The sequence below is a fragment of the Tachyglossus aculeatus genome, chromosome 12 (genome assembly GCF_015852505.1).
Source record: "Tachyglossus aculeatus isolate mTacAcu1 chromosome 12, mTacAcu1.pri, whole genome shotgun sequence".
Taxonomy (NCBI): Eukaryota; Metazoa; Chordata; class Mammalia; order Monotremata; family Tachyglossidae; genus Tachyglossus; species Tachyglossus aculeatus.
In genome coordinates this window covers 32110942-32134065 of record NC_052077.1, presented here as the reverse complement: position 1 = coordinate 32134065, position 23124 = coordinate 32110942, and the positions used below count along the sequence as shown (strand labels likewise).

Sequence of the window (23124 nt, the reverse complement as noted above, 5' to 3'; positions counted from 1 at the left end):
TCAATCACAAGGAGGCACGCAAAGGGCGGCAGAAGAGCCGCAGAAGCAGCAGGAGAGCAGCATTTGGAAGCAGAAAGAAGAAGCATTGGCAGAAAGGGCTTCTTTGACCACAGACTGGTATTGGACCCTTGGATGGTCGAGTGAGTGTATGTATGTGTCACTCTCTTGCACATTGGTAAAACTAAGTAAAAAACTTTCTGCAATAACCTTGGTGATCAGAGGTGTGGTTTGACTGTACTACATGTCACCGAGGCTCCCCCGTTCCAGGAAGATCCTGGTTGGTACAAACCAGGGATTGCGACATAACTTAATTAACCTGATTAACTTTTATTTCCTCTCACATGTAGAACAGTGCTTGACACTGTTGACAATAAATATAACAATAATGATAATGATGATAATCAGGATTTAAAATAATTCTTGTTAAATCCTGATTTAAAGACACCATTCTAATACTTCCTCTGATGGACTAGAAGTTGGATTGTGGGTCATACTGCATTTCTTTATCCCCTCTTCTTCTGCTTTACAACTGGTGTGATTGGCACATTCTAAGCACAGGCATTCTTTTTCAAAGTCATCCATACATACTCTGGGGTCTCTGGGTGATTACAGCAGTACAATAATCTTGGAAATCCTCTAGAAGACTACTTGGAATTTTAGCAGATGAAGCAGTCCATTTCCTTTTAGTTTAAGTGGCATTTAGAGAAAGGACATTGTTCCACTGGGCTAGACCGCATTGCCAAATGGTGGGCTATTGGGTATAATTCAAAGAAATGACTTAGTTCCTGAGAACACGCACATTATGCAGCTGAATACTTCTGGAGTAATTTATCTTCCTATTTTTAGTTTCAACAGGGGAAATCAGTAAGAATACCCTTTGTAAGATTTCCTTGACCTCCACAGGGCTGAAACTCGCTGTCTTTGATGTGGGATTTATTTTCATCTGTATCTTGTCAAGTGGTTTAAAGATTCATCTGGTCAAGTCATTACTAGAAATAGGGAGAGGAATAGTTTGTAACATTAAATCCTAGTCATATCATTTACAGTTTATCGTTCATCTTTCCCTATTAAACCCATACATAATACTTGATGGACTGAACTTGTGGGGTTGTACTCTCTGAACTATTATTACAGTTAATCAGTCACTCATATTGGTACAGAGCACTGTACTAAGGTCTTGGGAGAGTACAGTGGTATTAGTAGTCATAAATCTTGGCCTCACAATGCTTAGAATCTAGCAGGGCAGACAGATATGAAAGTGCATTGATGATAGGAGAAAGTAATATAATTTAAAGGTATGTACCCAAGTACTACCAGAGGTTGTGAATACTTAAGTGTTTAGGTGGCTTGAAAGTGGTGAAATGGCAGTTGGCAAAATGAGGTGGGAAGGGTAGAAATCAGTTGGAGAAGACCTCAAGGAGGTGATGTGATTTCTAAAAAAGCAGCGTGTTTTAGTGGAAAGAGCACGGGCTTGGGATTCAGAGGATGTGTGTTCTAATTCTGGCTCCTTCACTTGTTTGCTATGTGACCTTGGGCAAGCCACTTAACTACTCTGTGCCTCGTTACCTCATCTGTAAAATGGGGATTAAGATTGTGGGCTCCACATGGGACAACCTGATCACCTTGTATCCTCCCCAGTGCTTAGAACAGTGCACATAGTAAGCACTTAACAAATTCCAAAAGTATTAATAATTTGGGGATTAATAATAATAATAATAATGACATTTATTAAGCATTTACCATGTGGAAAGCACCGTTCTAAGTGCTGGAGAGGTTACAAGGTGATCAGGTTGTCCCACAGGGGGCTAACAGTCAATCCCCATTTTACAGAAGAGGCATCTGAGGGACAGAGAAGTTAAGTTAAGTCCCCTTTTAGACTGTGAGCCCACTGTTGGGTAGGGACTGCCTCTATGTGTTGCCAATTTGTACTTCCCAAGCGCTTAGTACAGTGCTCTGCACATAGTAAGCGCTCAATAAATACGATTGATTGATTGATTGATTGATTAAGTGACTTGTCACACAGCTGACAATTGGCAGAGCTGGGATTTGAACCCCTCACCCCTGACTCCAAAGCCCGTGCTCTTTCCACTGAGCCACGCTGCATCTCTGCTGTGAGCCCCACGTGGGACAACCTGATTACCTTGTATCTACACCAGTGCTTAGAACAGTGTTTAGCACATAGTAAGCACTTAACAAATACCATAATTGTTATTATTGCCATCATTAATAAAAGGACTTTGAAGATGGGGATGGCAGTGGTTGTGTCTGCCAGATATGAAGGAGGAATGAATTCCAGGCAGAAGGCAGAACCTGAGCAAGAGGTTAAAGGCATAGCTTGAGAAGAAAGAAGAGTTAGAGCTGAAGTATAGGGAAAGAAGAGGCTGGATAAGTAAAAAGGAAAGAGCTGATTGAGTGTCTTTGAAGTGGGGAGAGTTCCAGGCAGGCAAAAGGGTGTGGAACAAAGGAGAGTAACAGGAAAGCACTTAACAAATGCCATTATTATTATTATTATTAGTTCTTCAAACTGGTACTGGTATTCGGAGGTGTTAAGGATCAGAGGTGCCCAAGCATTTGTTATCTTGTGATCCTCTATTATTACTCTATTTATTACTCTAATTATTACTATTATTATTATTAATTACTCTAATTACTGTAATGATTACTCTATTTTACTTGTACATATTTACTATTCTATTTATTTTGTTAATGATGTGCATCTAGCTTCACTTGTGTTTATTCTGATGACTTGACACCTGTCCACATGTTTTGTTCTGTTGCCTGTCTCCCCCTTCTAGACTGTGAGCCTGTTGTTGGGTAGGGACCGTCTCTATAAGTTGCCGACGTGTACTTCCCAAGCGCTTAGTACAGTGCTCTGCACACAGTAAGCGCTCAATAAATACGATTGAATGAATGAATGAAAGAAAGATAAGAGTTGAGGCACAATGAATAGGTTTGCCTAGGAATGAAAAGTGCGGGGTAGAATTTAATGGGAAAAGAGAGTTGTTAAACAGGAGGGACAGAATTGCTTTAAAGCCAGTGGCCAGGAGTTTCTGCTTGTTACATTGAGGACTGAGCAGCCAGTGGAGATTTTTGAGGATTTGGGAGAAGTTTGCAGAAGTATGTTTTAGAAAATATGACCATGGTGCTAGAATGGCATATGGACTGGAGCGGTGAGAACTGGAGGTGGGGAGACCAGCAAGGAGACTGATGCAGTAATTGAGTTGGGGTAGGGTAATGGCCTGGCCCAGTGTGGTGGACATTTGGATGGAGAGGAAGGGATGGATTCTGGAAATATTTGGAAGAAGAACAAGGTATTCATTGATAGGGTAGCCACTGACTGCTTTTATGTATCCCAGATTTCAGAAACATTCAGCACATGTCACCCCCCTCCTCAAAAATCTCAGTGGTTGCCTATCCACCTCCGCGTCAATCAAAAACTCCTTACCATTGGCTTTAAAGAACTCCATCACCTTGCCTCCTCCTACCTCACCTCGCTTCTTTCCTTCTACAAGCCAGCCCACAGAATTCGCCCCTCTGGTGCTAATCTTCTCACTGTGTTTCGATCTCATCTGTCGCACAACCAACCCTGGCCCATGTCCTTCATCTGTCCTGGAATGCCCTCCCTCCTCAAATCTGACAGACAATTAATCTCCCCCTCTTCAACCATACTGAAAGCAGATCTTCTCCAAGAGGACTTTCCAGACTAAGTCCCACTTTTCCTCTTCTCCCAATCCCTTCTACTTCTCCCTGGTTTGCTCCTTTGCCCTTTTCCCCTCTCCCAGCCCCACAGCACCTATGAATATACCTGTAATTTTATTTATTTGTATTGATGTCTGCTTATTTATATTGCTGTCTGCCTCCCCCAGCTCTAGACTGTGAGCTCATTGTGGGCAGGGATTGTCACTCTTTATTGTTGTATTGTACTTTCCCAAGTGCTTAGTATAGTGCACTGCACACAGTAAGCATTTAATAAATACAGTTGAGTGAATGAATGAATGACTGCTTTGTCCCAGCCACAAAACTTGGATGGAAGCTGAGCTCTTAAAGCAAAAATCATAAAAACCCCACTATTTATTGAGCACCTTCTAAATTCAGTGCACTGTACTAAACCTATTGGAAAGTACAGAAGAAATAAAACACATTCCCGGCTCATAAGTAGCTTAGAGGTATTAGAGGACAAATTCTAGGAATTGTTCTGCATTTTTACCTTTTATCCCGCTTTGCTTCCGACAAGACACTATTTCATGGGTGTTGCTTTGCAGGTTCAATTTTCCTTTAAAAGCTTTTTAGTGGAGAAAGATGGACTCAGATTGGGGTGATGATATGTCCTGAAATATACAGAACCAGCTTTGAGGATTTATTCTAGATATGTTGTGGTAAATGGACTTGTAGATGAGCCCAATGCAGTGTTTGAAACTTCCTCACTTTTATTTTTTGAGGGTGCATATTGTTTAAATAAGTGGGCTGTTAATATTTTTGTTTTTGTGAAGAACTGCAGTTGAATTCACAGTTTCCATAGTGCCCTTTTAAAAAGTGTGTATCGAAATCATAGTTTCCTGAACCTAATCCACTTAATAACTTTAATATGATCTATGGTGTAATTATGTCTTCCTTTTATTTCAAAATTTCAATTATATTTTGTTTGTTATTGTAATGATTTCACTAAATATCCCAGTAACATTACATATGCAAAGTCTCTTTACAATTTATGGGGGATTGCAGAATTATTTTGTTACCTGTTTTGTAATAGCTGCATTTATTATTAATTAGTGCTAGTGGAAAATGAAACTGCATAATTGAAAACTAGTAAGTCATTTTATTGCATATTAGCATGAAACAATTATTAGCATTTTATCTAAAAGAATAAATAGCACAAAGTCTCAGCATAGAATATTGTGGAAAGGATAATGCTGAAAAATGTATATTTTACAACTAACTCATTTCATTTAGTGAAAGAAGTGACAGTAATTATGTATGACAAATTTGTGGAAAGACGTTTCTATTGTTTACAAGCACAGAGTTGCCTCTTGATAACTGTAATTTTTTTCTTGTTTTATTTTACGCTGCTTGCCATTGCAGGAAGTAGAGGTCTGTATACAGCTTTTGTATTTTTTGTATTTATTTTAAGATACTGCAGTATGATTATCTTTGCTACATTAAATACTCAATATTCTCCCCCCAGGACGATTATTTTCGCACTTGGAGTCCAGGAAAACCCTTTGATCACGGTAAGAAATTGTTTTTTCAAAAGTGAGAAATACAAGGTTTAACTTAAAAGCTAATTTTAAATACAAAATTCCCAAGATAAGTGGTCAATTCTGAACTAGTTCAGATTATAAATGTGGATTCCTTTATGCAGTTGTTTCATCTACTATTGAAACAATCCCTCAGTACTATTTGTGAAATTTTTGTGTTGGTTTGTGTTGAGAAGCAGCATGGCTTAGTGGAAAGAGCCTGGGCTTTCGAGTCAGAGGTCATGTGTTCGAATCCCGGCTCCACAACTTGTCAGCTGTGTGACTTTGGGTAAGTCACTTAACTTCTCTGTGCCTCAGTTACCTCATCTGTAAAATGGGGACTAAGACTGCGAGCCCCACGTGGGCACCCTGGTAACCTTGTATCTATCCCAGCGCTTAGAACAGTGCCTTGCACATAGCAAGTGCTTGATACCATTATTTTTATTATTATTATTATTATCAGAAATCTCTAAGGACTATTAGGCATTTTTTCATACGGATATATGTTTTTGTTTATCACAGTGTTTAGTGCATGGGATAGCATTTAATTAAAACAAACACAATAATATTACTGATAGATTTTGATGAAATCAGTTGAACAAGAACTATGTCTGACCTAATTGTGTTGAATCTACTCTAGCGCTTAGTGCAGTGCTTTGGCTATAGTAAGTCCTTATCAAATAGCATTTTTTATGAGTTGAAAATAGAAAAGGATTTGGGAAAGAAAGATGGAAGAATAGACACTTCCAATTAGATAGCTGGGTGTAGCGAAGAGGGCACAGCCCCGAGAGTCAGGAGACATTCCTTGCCCAGCTCTCTCCCACTTGCCTTCGGTGTGACTTTGGGCAAGTCACTTAACTTCTCTGTGCCTCAGTTGCCTGACTCTAAAATGGGGATAAAATCCCTTAGATTGTGAGCTCTAGAGATTAGCAACATTACAATTACATTACTTGAATATTGGATCCAATCTGATTATCTTGTATTTACCAGAGGGAAATTGCCCCTTCCTTCCTCTCCCCCTCATCCCCCTCTCCATCCCCCCCTCTTACCTCCTTCCCTTCCCCACAGAACCTGTATATATGTATATATGTTTGTACATATTTGTTACTCTATTTATTTATTTTACTTGTACATATCTATTCTATTTATTTAATTTCGTTCGTATGTTTGGTTTTGTTCTCTGTCTCCCCCTCTTCGACTGTGAGCCCACTGTTGGGTAGGGACTGTCTCTATATGTTGCCAACTTGTACTTCCCAAGCGCTTCGTACAGTGCTCTGCACACAGTAAGTGCTCAATAAATACGATTGATGATGATGATGAGGGCTTAGCACAGAGTAAGCATTTAATAATTATTGTGAACATTATTTTCATGGAAAAGTTTTATAACACATGACTCCTTGAAGGAAATAATATTGTAGGAGCTAGTACCATGCATGCAGGGGAAATGTATTTCATAGCCAGTTAGTTCAGCGTAATAATTTCCTTTATAAATCATCAGAGAAATCTGGCTGCAAACCATTATGTTTAATTTTAAAGGGTCAATTTTTCTTTGGTCATCTTAAAAACATTTAGAAATAGTCATCATGTGTCTAATACTTGTAGATGTTTTTAAGATAACCAGCTGAAATTGGATTGGATTTTTTTTGTACGAATTTTCAGCGTATGGTAAAGTTTTTATCCACTAATTAGAAACTTTTCTGATTGAAATAATAAGCTGTGTAAATATAGTGGTATAATAATAATAATACCTGAAAGAACTTTCTTCCTATCAAAAGAAATACTCTTAGTCCACTCATAGAAAATCACAAATCCTATAAGGAGCATCCAAATTTTAAACTCTGCAAGTTCCAAATATAGCCACTTCCGACACTGAAGAAGAGAAACTTGGTAATTAGAGAAAATAACAAAAAAAGTATCCTTCCCTTTTGAGGATGATAAAGAAAATGTGTACTAAGTCTCTTTTAAAGGAAATTGGTGAAGTATTTGATTACAAAAATCTCCTGCCAGATAACTACTAATGGTACTAGAATTTGGGTTTCAATTGAAACTATTTTACTGACATACAATAACTACTCAATATCAAACATCTTTATCAATAATGATAATAATAATCGTGGCATTTGTTTAAGCGGTTGCTGTGTGCCAAGCATAGCAGGCGTTTGGTAGAGCCAGGATTAGAACCCATGACATTTTGTCTCCCAGGCCCATTCTCTATCCACTGTGGCATGCTGAAACCATCACAACTACATTTTTAAACATTTTGTCCAAAAAGAAGGGATGAAAAACCTGCAACAGTCTATGGGTTGGATTTTTACATAGAACTTGTTAAATACTGGAAGATATTTCGTAAAGTTTTGGAATATTTTGGAAAATATTCAAGTAATGTAATTGTAATGTTGCTAACATCTAAAATACATAAAACACACACAAATCAGCTGAAGGATAATTTTAATGAGGGCATGAATCTGTTTGAATGATGCTAATTGGGTTGTAAATTACAGACTTTACACACCACATTAAGAATTTGGACTGCATTGATACAGGGATGATAATATGGAAAGACTATTTGAATAATTAAAGATTGTGTTATTTTGTTTGAGCAGATTAATGGTCAAGATAATACCATAGATAGCATAAAGACTTTTTCAGGAGGACCCTTCACTTCACATTTTTATCAAGTTAGCTCATGGAATTATTTTGGTGGGAAATAAGCATTCTAAATTTTCTCAGGTATTAGTCACCAGAAGTAGTAGTTGATTCCTTAGAACTACGTTAGGAATATTTGTGAATTTTTTCTACAGAGCAGGAATAACATAGGTCATTTTATTTAACTGATGTATCCTTCCTCTGCTTCCTTTCGTCTCGTAATTGTCTCAACTGGAAAGAGATGAGACATGTCTACCTTAGGTGTGGTGGTTTTACTAACAAGGAAGTTCACACTAGGTCCATCTTTAGGGATGATATAATAGCAAAATTGCATCAGCAGTTTGCTCCTGGTACATTGTAAACTCTTTGTTGAGGACAGGCTTTGTGTCTACCTACTCTATTGTGTTCTGCAAGCAGTTAGTACAGTGCCCAGAACACAGCAAATACTCAATGAATATCATGGAAAACAGCAGCTGGAAGGCCAGGGAAAATTTGACTCATGTTTGTAACACTTCCTTTAGGACCAAAATCCTTCTTTATACCCAGACTCTTTTCAGACTCAGTCCCTGTAATGAAATACCCCTGTCCATGCCTATTTTTTTCCTTTCTCATTTAATCTCATTGCTGCTTGAAATTTTTGTGTGCAAGGAGGCAACTGATTCTTGCTCTCCTTTAAACATGAAACAGGTTAATTGGTATTATATCAGTATTCTTTTTCTAGTTGTTGACCTTAATTTTGATCACTTTTCTTGGGGATAACACTTTCTACTTTAAAATTTATAGAAGCAGAATAATAGTTGCTATTAGTTGAATAGGAAATAGGAAGCCTGAATCAGTTTCCTAATTCAGTTCTGCTTCACTGATGTGATTTGACATAGCCATGCTATTTTTAAATTGACCTCTCTGAACTTAGAGCTAATAGTGTTGTGGAAAAGTCAAAGAGGCAGGTTGGGAAGAGATCACCAAACATTCATTCATTGCTAAATCCAAAACGCAGTATTTTTGCTAAGGGCTGGTACTTTAGAAGAGTTAGCTAGTTTTGCTAAAGTGGCCAATTCACCCTTAGAGGTTTCCAGGATCTGGAAATTGCACAAATAGCTCAAATTTATGTCTTCAATAAGTTACTTTTCGATCAACTAATCAATGGTATTTATTGAGCCTTTACTTTGTGCTGAGTACTGTACTAGATGTTAGGGAGAGAGCAATATTTTAAAGTTGTTGGATGCATTCACTGCACACAGGAGCTCATTTTCTAGAGTGGGCGACAGGCATCAAAATAATTACTGAAGAGGTAATTAGAGAGTATAAGGATATGTACTTAAGTGCTATGGAGTTGTGGCTGGGGTCTTAAGGTATACAGATCCTAGTGCACGGTGAATGCAGAAGGGTGAACAAATGAGAAAAATGAGGGTGTGAGTTTTGGTAAGGTTTTGAAGGGCAAGAGGTAATCTGCCACATATGTGGAATCAATTCCAGGGAAGAGGGAGGATGTGGGAAAGGCGTTGGTGGTGAGACAGTAGAGATTGAGGTACATGGAGTAGGTTGGCATTACAATGAAGTGTGTGGGTTGGGTTATAGTGGAAGATCAATCAGTGAGTAGTAGGAGTACTTAGGAGCACAAGAGCTGATTGAGTACCTTAAATAGCCTGCTGATTGATAACTGCTGTCTTGGCAACAAAGGGCACTGCATATGGCATTTTAACAGGGAAGATTGATAGGACAATATATTCATTTTAAAGAACAACGATATAAGCTTTTTTCCCCACAGTCTGCTAGTGAACTTTCCCCTCACTGTAGATGGCACAACCATCCTTCTCGTCTCACAAGCCCATAACCCTGATAATATCACAGAGGACCATTGTCTCTCTCAGTATTATTCTATTAATGATGTGTATATAGCTATAGTTCTATTTATTTGATGGTATTGACACCCGTCTACTTGCTTTGTTTTGTTGTCTGTTTCTCCCTTCTAGACTGTGAGCCCATTGTTGTGTAGGGACCGTCTCTATATGTTTCTGACTTGTGCTTCCCAAGCGCTTAGTACACTGCTCTGCACACAGTAAGCGCTCATAAATACGATTGAATGAATGAATTAATGAATCCTTTACTCCACTTTCTCATTCAATGCACATATCCAGTCCCTCACCAAATCCTGTCAGTCACACGTTCAGAACATCGCCAAGATCCGCCCTTTCCTCTCCATCCAAACCGCTACCCCATTAGTACAATCACTCATCCTATCCTGCCTGGATTACTGCATCAGCCTCCTTTCTGAACTCCCAACATCCTGCCTCTCCTTTACTTTAATCCATACTTCACTCTGCTGCCCAAATTATCTTTCTACAGAAAAGTTCAGGGCATGTCAACACCCCCTCCCACAAGAATCAGTGGTTACCTATCCATCTGCGCATAAGGCAGAAACTCCTCACCCTGGGCTTCAAGGCTGTCCATCACCTCGCCCCCTCCTACCTCACCTCCCTTCTTTCCTTCTCCAGCCCAGCCCACACCCTCCGCTCCTCTGCCACTAATCTCCTCACCGTGCCTCGTTCTCGCCTGTCCCGCCATCGACCCCCGGCCCACATCATCCCCCGGGCCTGGAATGCCCTCTCTCTGCCCATCCGCCAAGCTAGCTCTCTTCCTCCCTTCAAGGCCCTACCGAGAGCTCACCTCCTCCAGGAGGCCTTCCCAGACTGAGCCCCTTCCTTCCTCTCCCCCTCGTCCCCCTCTCTATCCCCATCTTACCTCCTTCCCTTCGCCACAGCACCTGTATATATGTATATATGTCTGTCCATATTTATTACTCTATTTATTTATTTATTTATTTTACTTGTACATATCTATTCTATTTATTTTATTTTGTTAGTATGTTTGGTTTTGTTCTCTGTCTCCCCCTTTTAGACTGTGAGCCCACTGTTGGGTAAGGACTGTCTCTATATGTTGCCAACTTATACTTCCCAAGTGCTTAGTACAGTGCTCTGCACACAGTAAGCGCTCAATAAGTACGATTGATTGATTGATTGATTGATCCATCTCAGTATCAAACAAAAAACTCCTCACTATTGACTTCACTATTGCCCTCCTGCCTCACCTCCCTTTTCTCCTCCTACATCCCAACCTGCACACTCCACTCCTCTGGTGCTAATTTTCTCCACTGTGCCTCCATCTCCCCGTCTCACCGCCGACCCCTGGCCCACATCCTACCTCTGGCCTGGAAAGCCTTCCCTCCTCAAATCCACCAGGCCATCACTCACAATCACTCTTTCCCCCTTCTAAGCCCCACTGAAGGCACACCTCCTCCAAGAGGCTTTCCCAGACTAAGCCCCACTTTTCCTCAGCTCCCAGTCCCTTCCACATCAACATGACTCGCTCTCCTTCTATTTATTTATATTAATGCCTGTTTACTTGTATTGATGTCTGTCCCCAAACCTCTAGACAGTGAGCCCACTGTGGACGGGAAATGTCTCTCTTCATTGCTATATTGTACTTTCCAAGTACATCTAGCTTTACTTTTACTTATTCTGATGACTAGACACCTGTCCATATGTTTTGTTTTGTTGTCTGTCTCCCCCTTCTAGGCTGTGAGCCCGCTGTTGGGTAAGGACCGTCTCTATCTGTTGCCAACTTGTACTTCCCAAGTGCTTAGTACAGTGCTCTGCACACAGTAAGCGCTTAATAAATGCAATTGAATGAATGAATGAAGTGCTTAGCACAGTGCTGTGCACTCAGTAAGCACTCAAGAAATACAGTTGAATGAATGAATGAATGTACTGCACCTTTCATTGGTCAGTTCTACATTAAGAACCACTAGGGTTGATTTTTCCCTTGCCCTTTCATTTCTGGGCTTCTTTATGTTAAGAATAACAATATTCTTTCTTTTTTAAAAAATGTAAAGTTATTAGAAAAGGCCATTGTTAGTTCCCAAAATCTCAATTTTTGGGGTTCCTTATTTGTGAAATTTCAAAATTTCAGCTTCCACAGAATACCAGGTTTCTTTATTTATCTGTTCTCTAAAGGTTATTTTTAATTCAAGGAAATAATATTGAAGAAGCAATTTAGAGTAAGATATTTCTCTATATTGGATCTTGGGAAATGACTTCATAAAGAGAGCCATGCCTTTCTTGCTAGCAAGCAGGTAAAGGTGACACACAAATTCATGGAGTGTTCTGTATTTATTCATTCTGCTACCCAGGTAATTTTTCTACAAAAGTGTTGAGTTCCCCACCCCTCAAGTACCTCCGATGGCTGTCCATCCACCTCTGCCTTTTAGACTGTGAGCCCACTGTTGGGTAGGGACTGTCTCTATATGTTGCCAATTTGTACTTCCCAAGCGCTTAGTACAGTGCTCTGCACATAGTAATCGCTCAATAAATATGATTGATGATGATGCATCAAACCAAAACTCCTTACCCATTGTCTTTAAAAGCATTAAATCCACCTTGCCCCCTTTTACCTTAACTCACCGCTTTCAAATCCAAGTTGCATGCTTCACTTTTCTGATGCTAACCTACTCACTGTTCTTCAGTCTTATCTATCTCCCCATTAATCTATCACCCACATCCTGCCTTTGGCCTGGAATGCCCTCCCCCTTCTTCAGTCAATCAATCCGAGGTATTTATCGAATGCTTACCCTGCAGATCTCCATACTACGCACTTGGGTGAGTACAACAGAATCAGCAGACAAGTTCCCTGCTCAAAATGAGCTTACAATCTAAAGTGGCAGACAGACATTAATATAAATAAATAATTGAAATATGTACTTTAGTATGTACATTAGTGCTGTGGGGTTGGCGATGGGGCAAATATCAAATAGCTCCCCCAGGCTAGGGGGAGGATGTGGGAAAGGGTTCGGGGTTGAGCTAGTTGAGATCAGGGTACAGTGAGTAAGCTGACACCAGAGGAGCAGAGTGTGCAGGGTGGGCTGCAGTAGGAGATTTGTGAGGTGTAGTAAGATGGGGCAAGCTGACTGAATGCTTTAAAGCCGATGTTAAGGAGTTTCTGTTTGATGTGGAGATGAATGGGCTGTCACTGGAAGTTCTTGAGGAGTGGGGAGACTGTCTAACATTTGTGTTGATAATTGACCTGTGCAGCAGAATGAGGTATGGATTGGAGTGAGGAGAGTCAAAAGACCGGAATGTCAGTGAGGAGGCAGATATAGTAGTCAAGGTGGGATAATAATAATAATAATAATAATAATAATAATGATGGCATTTATTAAGTGCTTACTATGTGCAAAGCACTGTTCTAAGCACCGGGGAGCTTACAAGGTGATCAGGTTGATCCACAGGGGGCTCACAGTCTTAATCCCCATTTTACAGATGAGGTACCTGAGGCCCAGAGAAGTTAAGTGACATGGCCAAAGTCACAGAGCTGACAATCGGCAGAGCCGGGATTTGAACCCATGACCTCTGACTCCAAAGCCCGGGCTCTTTCCATTGAGCCACCCTGCTTCTCTGTTGGGAGAAGTGTTTGGATTAGAATGGTAGTAGTTTGGAGAGGGAAGAATGGATTTTAGCAATGTTGTGAAGGTAGAAACGACAGGATTTGGTGACAGATTGAATATGTGGAGGGAATGAGAGAGATGAGTCGACGAGTCACGTTCGACAGACGATCACTCTCCCCACCTTCGTAGCCTCATTGAAGTTACGTCTCCTCCAAAAGGCCTTCCCTGACAAGGCCCTCATTTCCTCTTCTTCCACTCCCTTTGGTGTCCCCTTTGTAGTTGGATTTTCACCCTTTATTCACACCACCCTCAGCCCTACGGCAGTCTTGTCCATAGCCACAGTTTATTTATTTGCATTAATGTCTGTCTACCCCTCTAGACTGTAAGCTCGTTACGAACGGAGAATGTGTCTACCAACTCTGAGAAGCAGCATGCTGTAGTGTATAGAGCACAGGCCTGGGGGCCAGAAGGACCTGGGTTCTAATCCTGGCTCTGTCACTTGCCCGCTGTGTGACCTGTGGCAAGTCACTTAGCTTTCTGTGCCTCAATTACCTCATCTGTAAAATGGGGATTGAGACTGTGAGCCCTATGTGGGACATGGGCTTTGTCCGACCTGATTATATTCTATCTACTCCAGCGCTTAGTGCAGTGCCTGGTACATAGTAAGTGTTTAACAAATACCATTGAAAAAGAGCAAAAACAGACTCTTCTATATTGTACTATTCTAAGTGATCAGAACAGTGCTCTGCATACAGTAAGTGCTCAATATGTGCAATTGATTGATTGGCTGTGTAGAAGAGATTTGATCTCTATTTATTTATTTATTACTCTATTCATTTATTTATTACTCTGCCATTACTCTATTTATTTATTTTATTTGTACATGTTTATTCTATTTATTTTATTTTGTTAATATGTTTTGTTTTGTTTTGTTCTCTGTCTCCCCCTTCTAGACTGTGAGCCCACTGTTGGGTAGGGACCATCTCTATATGTTGCCAACTTGTACTTATCAAGCGCTTAGTACAGTGCTCTGCACACAGTAAGCACTCAATAAATACGATTGAATGAATGAATGAATGAATGAATCTCTAGTCTTACGGGTAAACAAAATGAAAGTACTCTCTGACATTAGATGGGGCTGTTTGTATGACTTCAGAATACACAGGTTTATGCTTTTTATGGACCTTATCATCTAAACATTACAACTATCTAACTTTAAGAATATAAAGACTAATTCCCATTTGTTGCTCTTGCATCCATTCTTTGTAAGTTTGGATGAGTTTTTAGGTGCTACGTATGGGCCGATGACAAAATCAGTAGGAAGAATTTAGTGCATTCAGCTTTCTAATCCTTACTGCTTATCATTGGGGCGATGCATTTTTTACTTTAATATTTGGGTTTTTTGTAATACAGTCATGATTTTATTTGTTGATGTTGTTTTTGAACCTAATGGATCATATATTTCATTTTAGGTCATTTAAGAGGACAGGTTTATGTAGGGCTCACCTAGGTAAAAATGTTAGTAGTGCTTCAGTTTAAAGAGTGGTAGGAGGAACCCCACTATAAAAGTTAAATTTCAAAATGTAGCAGAATCTGATATTAATGCACTTTCAATACTTATATATTAGATATCTGTATAGTCATTGGCATAAAAGTGAACTTTTAGTTCAATAGTCTAGCTATATTTCAGTTGAAAACTCAGTAAAATTAAATGTGAAGCTTATAAAAGTGAAAGTTCAAACACTGAGTGAAATCACAATCCTAAACAATCTTAAGGAGAATTGAGGGGAGTTTTTATCAGGCATTGTAAGCTCATTTTGGGCAGTGAACGTGTCTGCTTATTCTGCTGTATTGTACTCTCCCAAACACTTAGTTCAGTACTCTTCACATGGTAAGCACTCAATAAATACCTCTGATTGATTGATTATAGAGCCGAGAGATAATGTGGGTTTCCCCTGGCCCAGCAATGACTTGTAGTGCACGGCCTGTTTCTTCTAAAATAGAAGTAAATTGAAATAAAAGCAACATTCTTTCATGTTTCTAATTTGAGCTGTCATATATTTGAGACTGAAATTTCTTCCCTCTTTCAGGCTAAAGGAAAATAATTTTGGGGTTCCTTGTGCTGTGAAACAAGTCCTGGTTCCCATCTGCAGGTTCAGAGATAAAAAGGATAACCAACTGAAACTAGGACAGACTATTGTCAGTCAGTGAACAGATATAATGAGGAATTGAATATGCCATGCTTTACTTTTTTTATCCCCTTTTGTTTGGTTTTCTGTGGTATCTTTGTGGGCGGGAGACTCAGGGCATGCTACTTCAGGCACTGTTCATGTAAGCAGGAACCACAGAAATGGTCTCCAGTGGAATGGAGACTTGTACTTCATTTTCCCCCTGACGCCACCTTCTTAGGTGGATAGAGAAGAAGGCCAAAGATGAACAGAGTTTTGTCTTTGATAATACAATAATGCAGCATTGTCCTCAACAATCATAGGATTGTATTGAGTGCCTACCTACATTTTTTCGACTTGATGTATGGATGGATCAAGAGATGAAATATTATAACACTCTATTTCAGTATACACAAAGATAGTAAAATAAATTTTGAGATAGCAGTGCAAACCATGCACATATCACTGAGATCTTCACCAACTTACTCACTGTAACCTGATTTCGTCTATCTAGCTACCGATCTCTCTCCCATGGCTTGCCTCTGGCCTGGAGCATCCTCTCTCTTCATATCCAACAGGCAATTAATCTTCAAAGGCTTCGAAGCCTTTTTGAAGGCATATCTCCTCCAAGAGGCCTGACTAAGCCCTCATTTCCTTTTTTCCTACTTCCATGTCGCTATAATTTGCTGCTTTTATTCATTCATTCATTGTCGTATTTATTGAGCGCTTACTGTGTGCAGAGCACTGGACTAAGCGCTTGGGATGTGCAAGTGGGCAACATATAGAGATGGTCCCTACCCAACATCGGGCTCACAATCTAGAAGGGGGAGACAGACAACAAAACAAAACATGTGGACAGGAGTCAAGTCGTCAGAACAAATAGAATTAAAGCTAGATGCACATCATTAACAAAATAAATAGAATAGTAAATTTGTACAAGTAAAATAGAGTAATAAATCTGTACAAATATATACAAGTGCTGTGGGAGGGGAAGGAGATATGGTGGGGGAGATGGGGAGGAGGAGAGGAAAAGGGCTCGGTCTGGGAAGGCCTCCTGGAGGAGGTGAGCTCTCAGTATCCGCCCCCGCTCAGCTCCACAGCACCTATGTACATATCTGTAATTAATTTATTTATATTAATGCCTGTCTCTTCTTTTAGACCTACCTCACTGAAGACAGGGAATGTGTCTATGAACTCTGTCGTGTTGCACTCTCCCAAGTGCTTAGTACAGGATTCTGTGTACAGTATGCACTCAGCTCATATAAAGGAGCTGAAGGGAACAGATTGCTTAATGATGACTTAGTAATGCTAGTGAATCTTATTTAATCAAAATCAGTTACATAAGTGACAAGGGAAACCATTTATAAGAATGCATGCTTGTCCTCGACAGATCATTTCTACAAGTATTACTGCCCAAGAGAGCACGCTCTACAGTTACTTGCCTTTTCTGAAGATTTGCCATCTACCAAGATGTAAACCAAAGAGAGGCCTGTGAACCTTTCATATCAGTATTCCTTGAGATGCTACCTTAGCGGAAAGAATTCGTAATGCTGTCGACTTTTGCACTGCATTTGTTTTGGCACAGTTCTGAGTCCTCCTTTCGCAACACCATGAACTGGATTCACACCAAACATTCAAATAGAGCATCATTGCCAACAGAACATCTTGAGAATTGTCCTCAATGGGCCCTCTGTGGTATTTCTTTTCCTCTAGTAGATAACTAGATAGGAAGACAGGACCGTTTTGGCTAAAAGTCTCCGGGCGTTGAAAACACTCTATCTAAAGAAGACTTTCTAAGACTCAAAAAAACACTCTATCTAAAGAAGACTTTCTAAGACTCAAGCCTAGTGTTGCCTTGGGAAAGTAAGGCAGAGTGCATCCATATAATAGGCCTTTTCTTAACAAAAGCACAAAGGATCCTAAGGAGCAGGTCTCTTAAATAAACCTCTATTCAATTGCTTTTAAAAGGGCTGGCAACAGTTAGTGGAAATAAATAAGTGTAATTTTCCCTCACTAACACTGCTGCTAAAATTCCTGGTGGTCATTGTTCAGACGATAGAGATGCTGAGCAGAAGAGCACTTTAGGTACAGTGGGAAGAAATAATAAATTGGAACTTCCATTTATAATATTAGGGTGCTGAATAAGGCCTTCAGCAATCTAAAAGCTCTATAAACTTTGTATCAAGAGACGCAGCGTGGCTTAGTGGAAAGACTATGGGCTTGGGGGTCAGAGGTCATGGGTTCTAATCCCAAATCCACCACTTGTCTGCTGTGTGACTTTGGGCAAGTCACTTAACTTCTCTGTGCCTCGGTTCCCTCATCTGGAAATGGGGATTAGGACTGTGAGCCCCGCGTGGGACAACCTAATCAGCTTGTATCCCCCCAGCGTTTAGAACAGTGCTTCACACATAGTAAGAGCCTAACAAATACCATTATTATTATTATTAATAGTTGACAGTAATCCACAAGAATATTCTTTCAATGAAGTTTATGTTTGGGGTAGATAACAAAATCAGAATGATGACTACCAAATGTTATTTTTATAACCTGGTATTCGATAAGAGGGTACTATGTGCAAGACACTGATCTAAGCCCTGGGGTAAATACAAGCTAAACAGATTTGGACATAATGTTCCACACAGGGTTCCCAGTCTTAATCCCCATTTTATAGATAATGTAACTGAGGCACAGAGAAGTTAAGTGACTTGCTCAAAGTCACACAGCAGATGAATGGAGGAGCCAGGATTAAAAGCCAGGCCTGTGCTCTATCCTTTAGGCTATGCCCCTTCCCATTTGTGTCAAAATTAATTGGTCCATGACACACCAGTCCTGTCCTTTGCCTAAAGATTACTTTCACTCTTGTACTGGAATACTTTGGAGGATAAAGAATTTCATCCAACAGACACAATATAAAATGGTATTTCCATAGAGTAGAAACACCCTCTAGGTATTGGATACATTTTTATATGTTGCCAACCTGTACTTCCCAAGCGCTTAGTACAGTGCTCTGCGCACAGTAAGTGCTCAATAAATGCAATTGATTGATTAGATTAGACCACTCCAGGGTGGTCTGTTGGTGGTAGATTATAGTATGCATTGAATTTATTTTACATGCACTGAAATAATGAAAAATCTTTACTTTAAGTTGTTTAATTTTATTTCCCCATCTTTATTGTGCTTCATTAAGTCCTGTTGACCAGAGATTTATCACCCCCATGCAGATTTAATTTGGAAATATCTCCTCTCAGTGCAAAATGAAACAAGTTATAGTCATGTTGAGATAAAGCAATTTAGTCAACCCCCTTGACAGAAATAGTTGGGCAAAACACACTTTCATGAAAGACCCCATGCAAATTGAATTTTTGTGGAATTAATAATCAGTTTTCATTCTACCGTATATTGCTTCATGGAAAAAAAAACCTATCTACTTGAAGATAAAAACACAAAATGTGTGAGTCACTCATCCTTGCTGTAATAATTATATGACCAGTGTCAAGCACCTTGGGCTATATTTTCTATGGCCTTAAGGCTGAATTTATTTCAGTACCTGCCCTTTTTGCCAGTATTAATTTGTTTCAAAATTAATCTTCCAGTTGGAATAATTTAAGCATAAAGAGGCTGTCATCGGAAACAAGGAGTTGGCTTTAGTTAGCTTCATTTCTTTTTATTTGCCAAAGAAACTCTATTCCAACAAAAGCAGCACAAAAATGCTTTGGTTTAAAGACTTCTAGTATATGTTAGTTTGGGGATACAATTTTATAACGTCCAAGTGTATGACTTTTGAGCAACAAATCCTCTTTGACTCATAGTTTCCTCTTATATCAGCATGTCACAAAGTCAGAGGCATGTTCATCTAGTGGAAAGAGAATAGCAAGTAGAAATCAGAAGATCTGTACTTCGTCTCAGCCTCAAAACCTGCAGCTGTGGGCAAGTCACTTACCCTCTCTCCATACCTTAGTTTCCTCATTAGTAAAATGGAAATAAAATACCTGTTTTCCTTTCTTCTTGACTCTGGGCAGCAGGTGGAGAAGACACTGCCATTCTCATTATCATTTTTTCTACTCCAACACCTAGCACAGTGATTGTCTCAATAAGTACTTTATGCATGTCTCCACTATCATTATTATGCTTGCTGAAGGAGGCTTAATGAGTAGTAAGGAGACATTTTAATTGGGCTTCCCCAGGATTTGATCCAGTGCTTAATTCTAGGTAGCATTTCTGTGAGTCACTTGGAAAAGTGAGTAGGAAATGAGCTTCTTAAACTTGCCAGTGATAGCAATAAACTAAGGTTAGGGGTGACTGATATTTAAAGAACCAGATTAAAATACTAAATAATTTGGGATTTCTAATGGGAACACTGGCAGATTGTTTTATTAAGTTTTCTTTGGAGATAGCTCATCTGAGTGTCTGCCAAATAATAACAGTGTAAATTCAGAAGTGGAGCTTTTTACCTCCTAAGTAAATCACAAGCATTTTCAAATCCCTTAACAGCTCCATAACTTTGGTCATTGAATCAGAAATTCATTCCTCACGACTTTTAGTACCGAACAGGCCCTGAACTGAACTTTCTGGCAATCATCTATTCTTTGAAACATTTTTATTTCGCTTCTTTCATGATTAGTCTACCTTTCGGGGACGAATTTACTCTGTAGGAGATATAAATAAAACAGTGAGAGGGACCTTAAAGAATTATCTGGTTCACTAATTCTGAATTAGGTGTATGCATATCTATAATGACATATCATGGTCTGACGGGGAGAAAATCTGTTTTGACGCTCGCCCCACTGTTAATTCATTCAATTGTATTTATTGAGCGCTTACTGTGTGCAGAGCACTGTACTAAGCGCTTGGCAAGTACAAGTTGGCAACATATAGGGAAGCAGCGTGGACCAGTGGAAAGAGCCCGGGCTTTGGAGTCAGAGGTCGTGGGTTCGAATCCCGGCTCCTCCACATGCTGCTGTGTGACCTTGGGCAAGTCACTTAACTTCTCGGAGCCTCAGTTACCTCATCTGTAAAATGAGGATGATGACTGTTAGCCCCACGTGGGACAACCTGATCACCTTGTATCCCCCCAGCGCTTAGAACAGTGCTTTGCACATAGTAAGCGCTTAACAAATGCCATTATTATTATTATTATTATTATTATTATTATTATATAGAGACGGTCCCTACCCAACAGTGGGCTCACAGTCTAGAAATGCCACCACTACTTTCTTTGGTAGTATTTTCATTCAGTGCTTCCTTTGGGCAAAACATTATGATAAACACTGGGGTAGACAGACAGTCCTTGAGTCCCACGTAGGGCTCACAACGTAAGAGCAAGTAGAAACATTTTTAACCACATTTTAATCATGAGAAAGCTATAGGCCAGAACAGTTACTTGACTTGTCCAAGGTCACACAGCACACCCGGAATTGGAACTCAGTCCTCTGTGCATCCCATTAGACCAGGAGATACTGGATGGATTTTCCATGCCTTCCGCCCGTGCTCTGTCAATCAGCCAATCATTATCATCATCATCATCATCATCAATCGTATTTATTGAGTGCCTACTATGTGCAGAGCACTGTACTAAGCGCTTGGGAAGTACAAATTGGCAACATATAGAGACAGTCCCTACCCAACAGTGGGCTCACAGTCTAAAAGGGGGAGACAGAGAACAAAACCAAACATACTAACAAAATAAAATAAATAGAATAGATATGTACAAGTAAAATAAATAAATAAATAGAGTAATAAATATGTGCAAACATATATACATATATACAGGTGCTGTGGGGAAGGGAAGGAGGTAAGATGGCGGGATGGAGGGGGGACGAGGGGGAGAGGAAGGAAGGGGCTCAGTCTGGGAAGGCCTCCTGGAGGAGATGAGCTCTCAGCAGGGCCTTGAAGAGAGGAAGAGAGCTAGCTTGGCGGGTGGACAGAGGGAGGGCATTCCAGGCACGGGGGATGACATGGGCCGGGGGTTGATGGCAGGACATTGTTACTTATTGAGCACTTACTGTGTGCAGAGCGTTTAGGACAGTGCTTTGCACATAGTAAGTGCTTAACAAATACCATCATTATTATTATTATTAACCACTTGGGAAAGTATGGCTCAGTGAAAAGAGCATGGTCTTGGGAGTCAGAGGTCATGGGTTCTAATCTCGTCTCCGCCACTTAGCTGTGTGACCTTGGGCAAGTCACTTCACTTCTCTGTGCCTCAGTTCCCTCATCTGTAAAATGGGGATTAAGACTGTGAGCCCCATGTGGGACAACCTGATCACTTTGTATCCCTCCAGCGCTTAGAACAGTGCTTTGCACTTAGTAAGTGCTTAACAAATCCCAACATTATTGTTATTATTATTAATTTAACAGTTTGTAGACGTGATCCCTGCCTACAAGGAGCTGACAGCACACAGGGGAAGACTGTCTCTGTCTTCCCCACCCTGCTGCTTTTAGGAGAAGTTTAGGAGACTCTCCAGAATCCCTGCAGATAGGAAGATTTGTGAGAAGGAGCCAGAAGGCTTCCAGCACCATGGGTAACAGATGTCAATCCATCAGGGAAGAAGGACACAACCTTAAAAGCAAAAACATTCCATTGACTCAAGGTCAACCTCACTATTCAGTTTGACTTTATGGAATTGCAATTAAAAAATGAGCTTAGATATAAGATATTAGATATGTGGAGTTCATACATGTCTTCAACTTGCTATGGGTGTGTTTCATGCAGGTCTGTTCTTTCACTCTCTCATATGAGTGGTTTTGGAGGTAGGGGGAAGATGAGGAAGAAGTTGGAAATTCATCAGAAATCTTCCTGATAACTAGGCTACCTGCACCATGCTACATCTGGAATTAAACAACTTCATCTTCCCAGACTTTTGTGATTGCCCCACCTTTACTTTTAGTGTCATGCATAAGAAAAATATCTTCTGAAAAAGTTACTCAGGGAAAAGTGTTGATGTGATTCCACAGCTCTCCTTATTGATCCGTCCAGCATTTAAAAGACATTCTTGTCAGGTATTTCAGACGCCCGTGCTGCCCTTGCTTTATTCTCCTATAAACCACCTCTGTACAGATGATTCTTAAATTGACATATCCAGTTTTGACCTTCCTCCTTTTCTGCAGTCTCACATTTCCTCCTGCCATGACGACATCTCGACCTGGATGTCCCACCTGCACCTCAAACTAAATGTGTCCAAAACAGAAGCTCCTTATCATCCCACCTAAATACTCTCCTCCCTTCTCCATCTTTCCCATCACTGTAGACAGCACCAACATCCTCCCTACCTTAGAAGTCCATAACTTTGGCTTCATCCTCGACTCATCTCTCTCGTTCAACCCATATATTCGATGCGGCATTAAATCCTGTCAGTTTTCAGTTTTGCCTTCTCAATATTGCTAAAACCCTCCTTGCCATCTGCTACTAACTGGTAAAGGCATTTATCCTAGCCTGCCTCCTGGCTCGTCCCACTCCAGTCCAAACCTCACTTGGCTGTACCGATTATTTTTCTAAAAAAAGGTTTAGTCCATGTCTCCCTATTACTCAAGACCACCCAGTGGTTAAACATCCACCTCCCCATCAAACAGAAATTCTTATCATTGGCTTTAAATCACTCAATCAGCTTACCACCTTACCTCACTGATCTACTGTAGC

The 23124-nt window shown here is 40.1% G+C and overlaps 1 protein-coding gene across 2 annotated transcripts in view; it reads left to right on the top strand.

The window, feature by feature from the left end:
* The window catches only part of SPOCK3 (SPARC (osteonectin), cwcv and kazal like domains proteoglycan 3), a 341328-nt gene that overhangs the window by 137131 nt on the left and 181073 nt on the right, over positions 1-23124 (top strand). The window contains exons 3-4 of one of the 2 annotated variants that reach the window (XM_038755096.1): positions 5080-5088; positions 5183-5228. In XM_038755096.1, the coding sequence (XP_038611024.1) occupies positions 5080-5088; positions 5183-5228 (55 nt within the window). The remainder of the gene's footprint in view (positions 1-5079; positions 5089-5182; positions 5229-23124) is intronic. The other variant, XM_038755097.1, reaches the window with a different exon arrangement.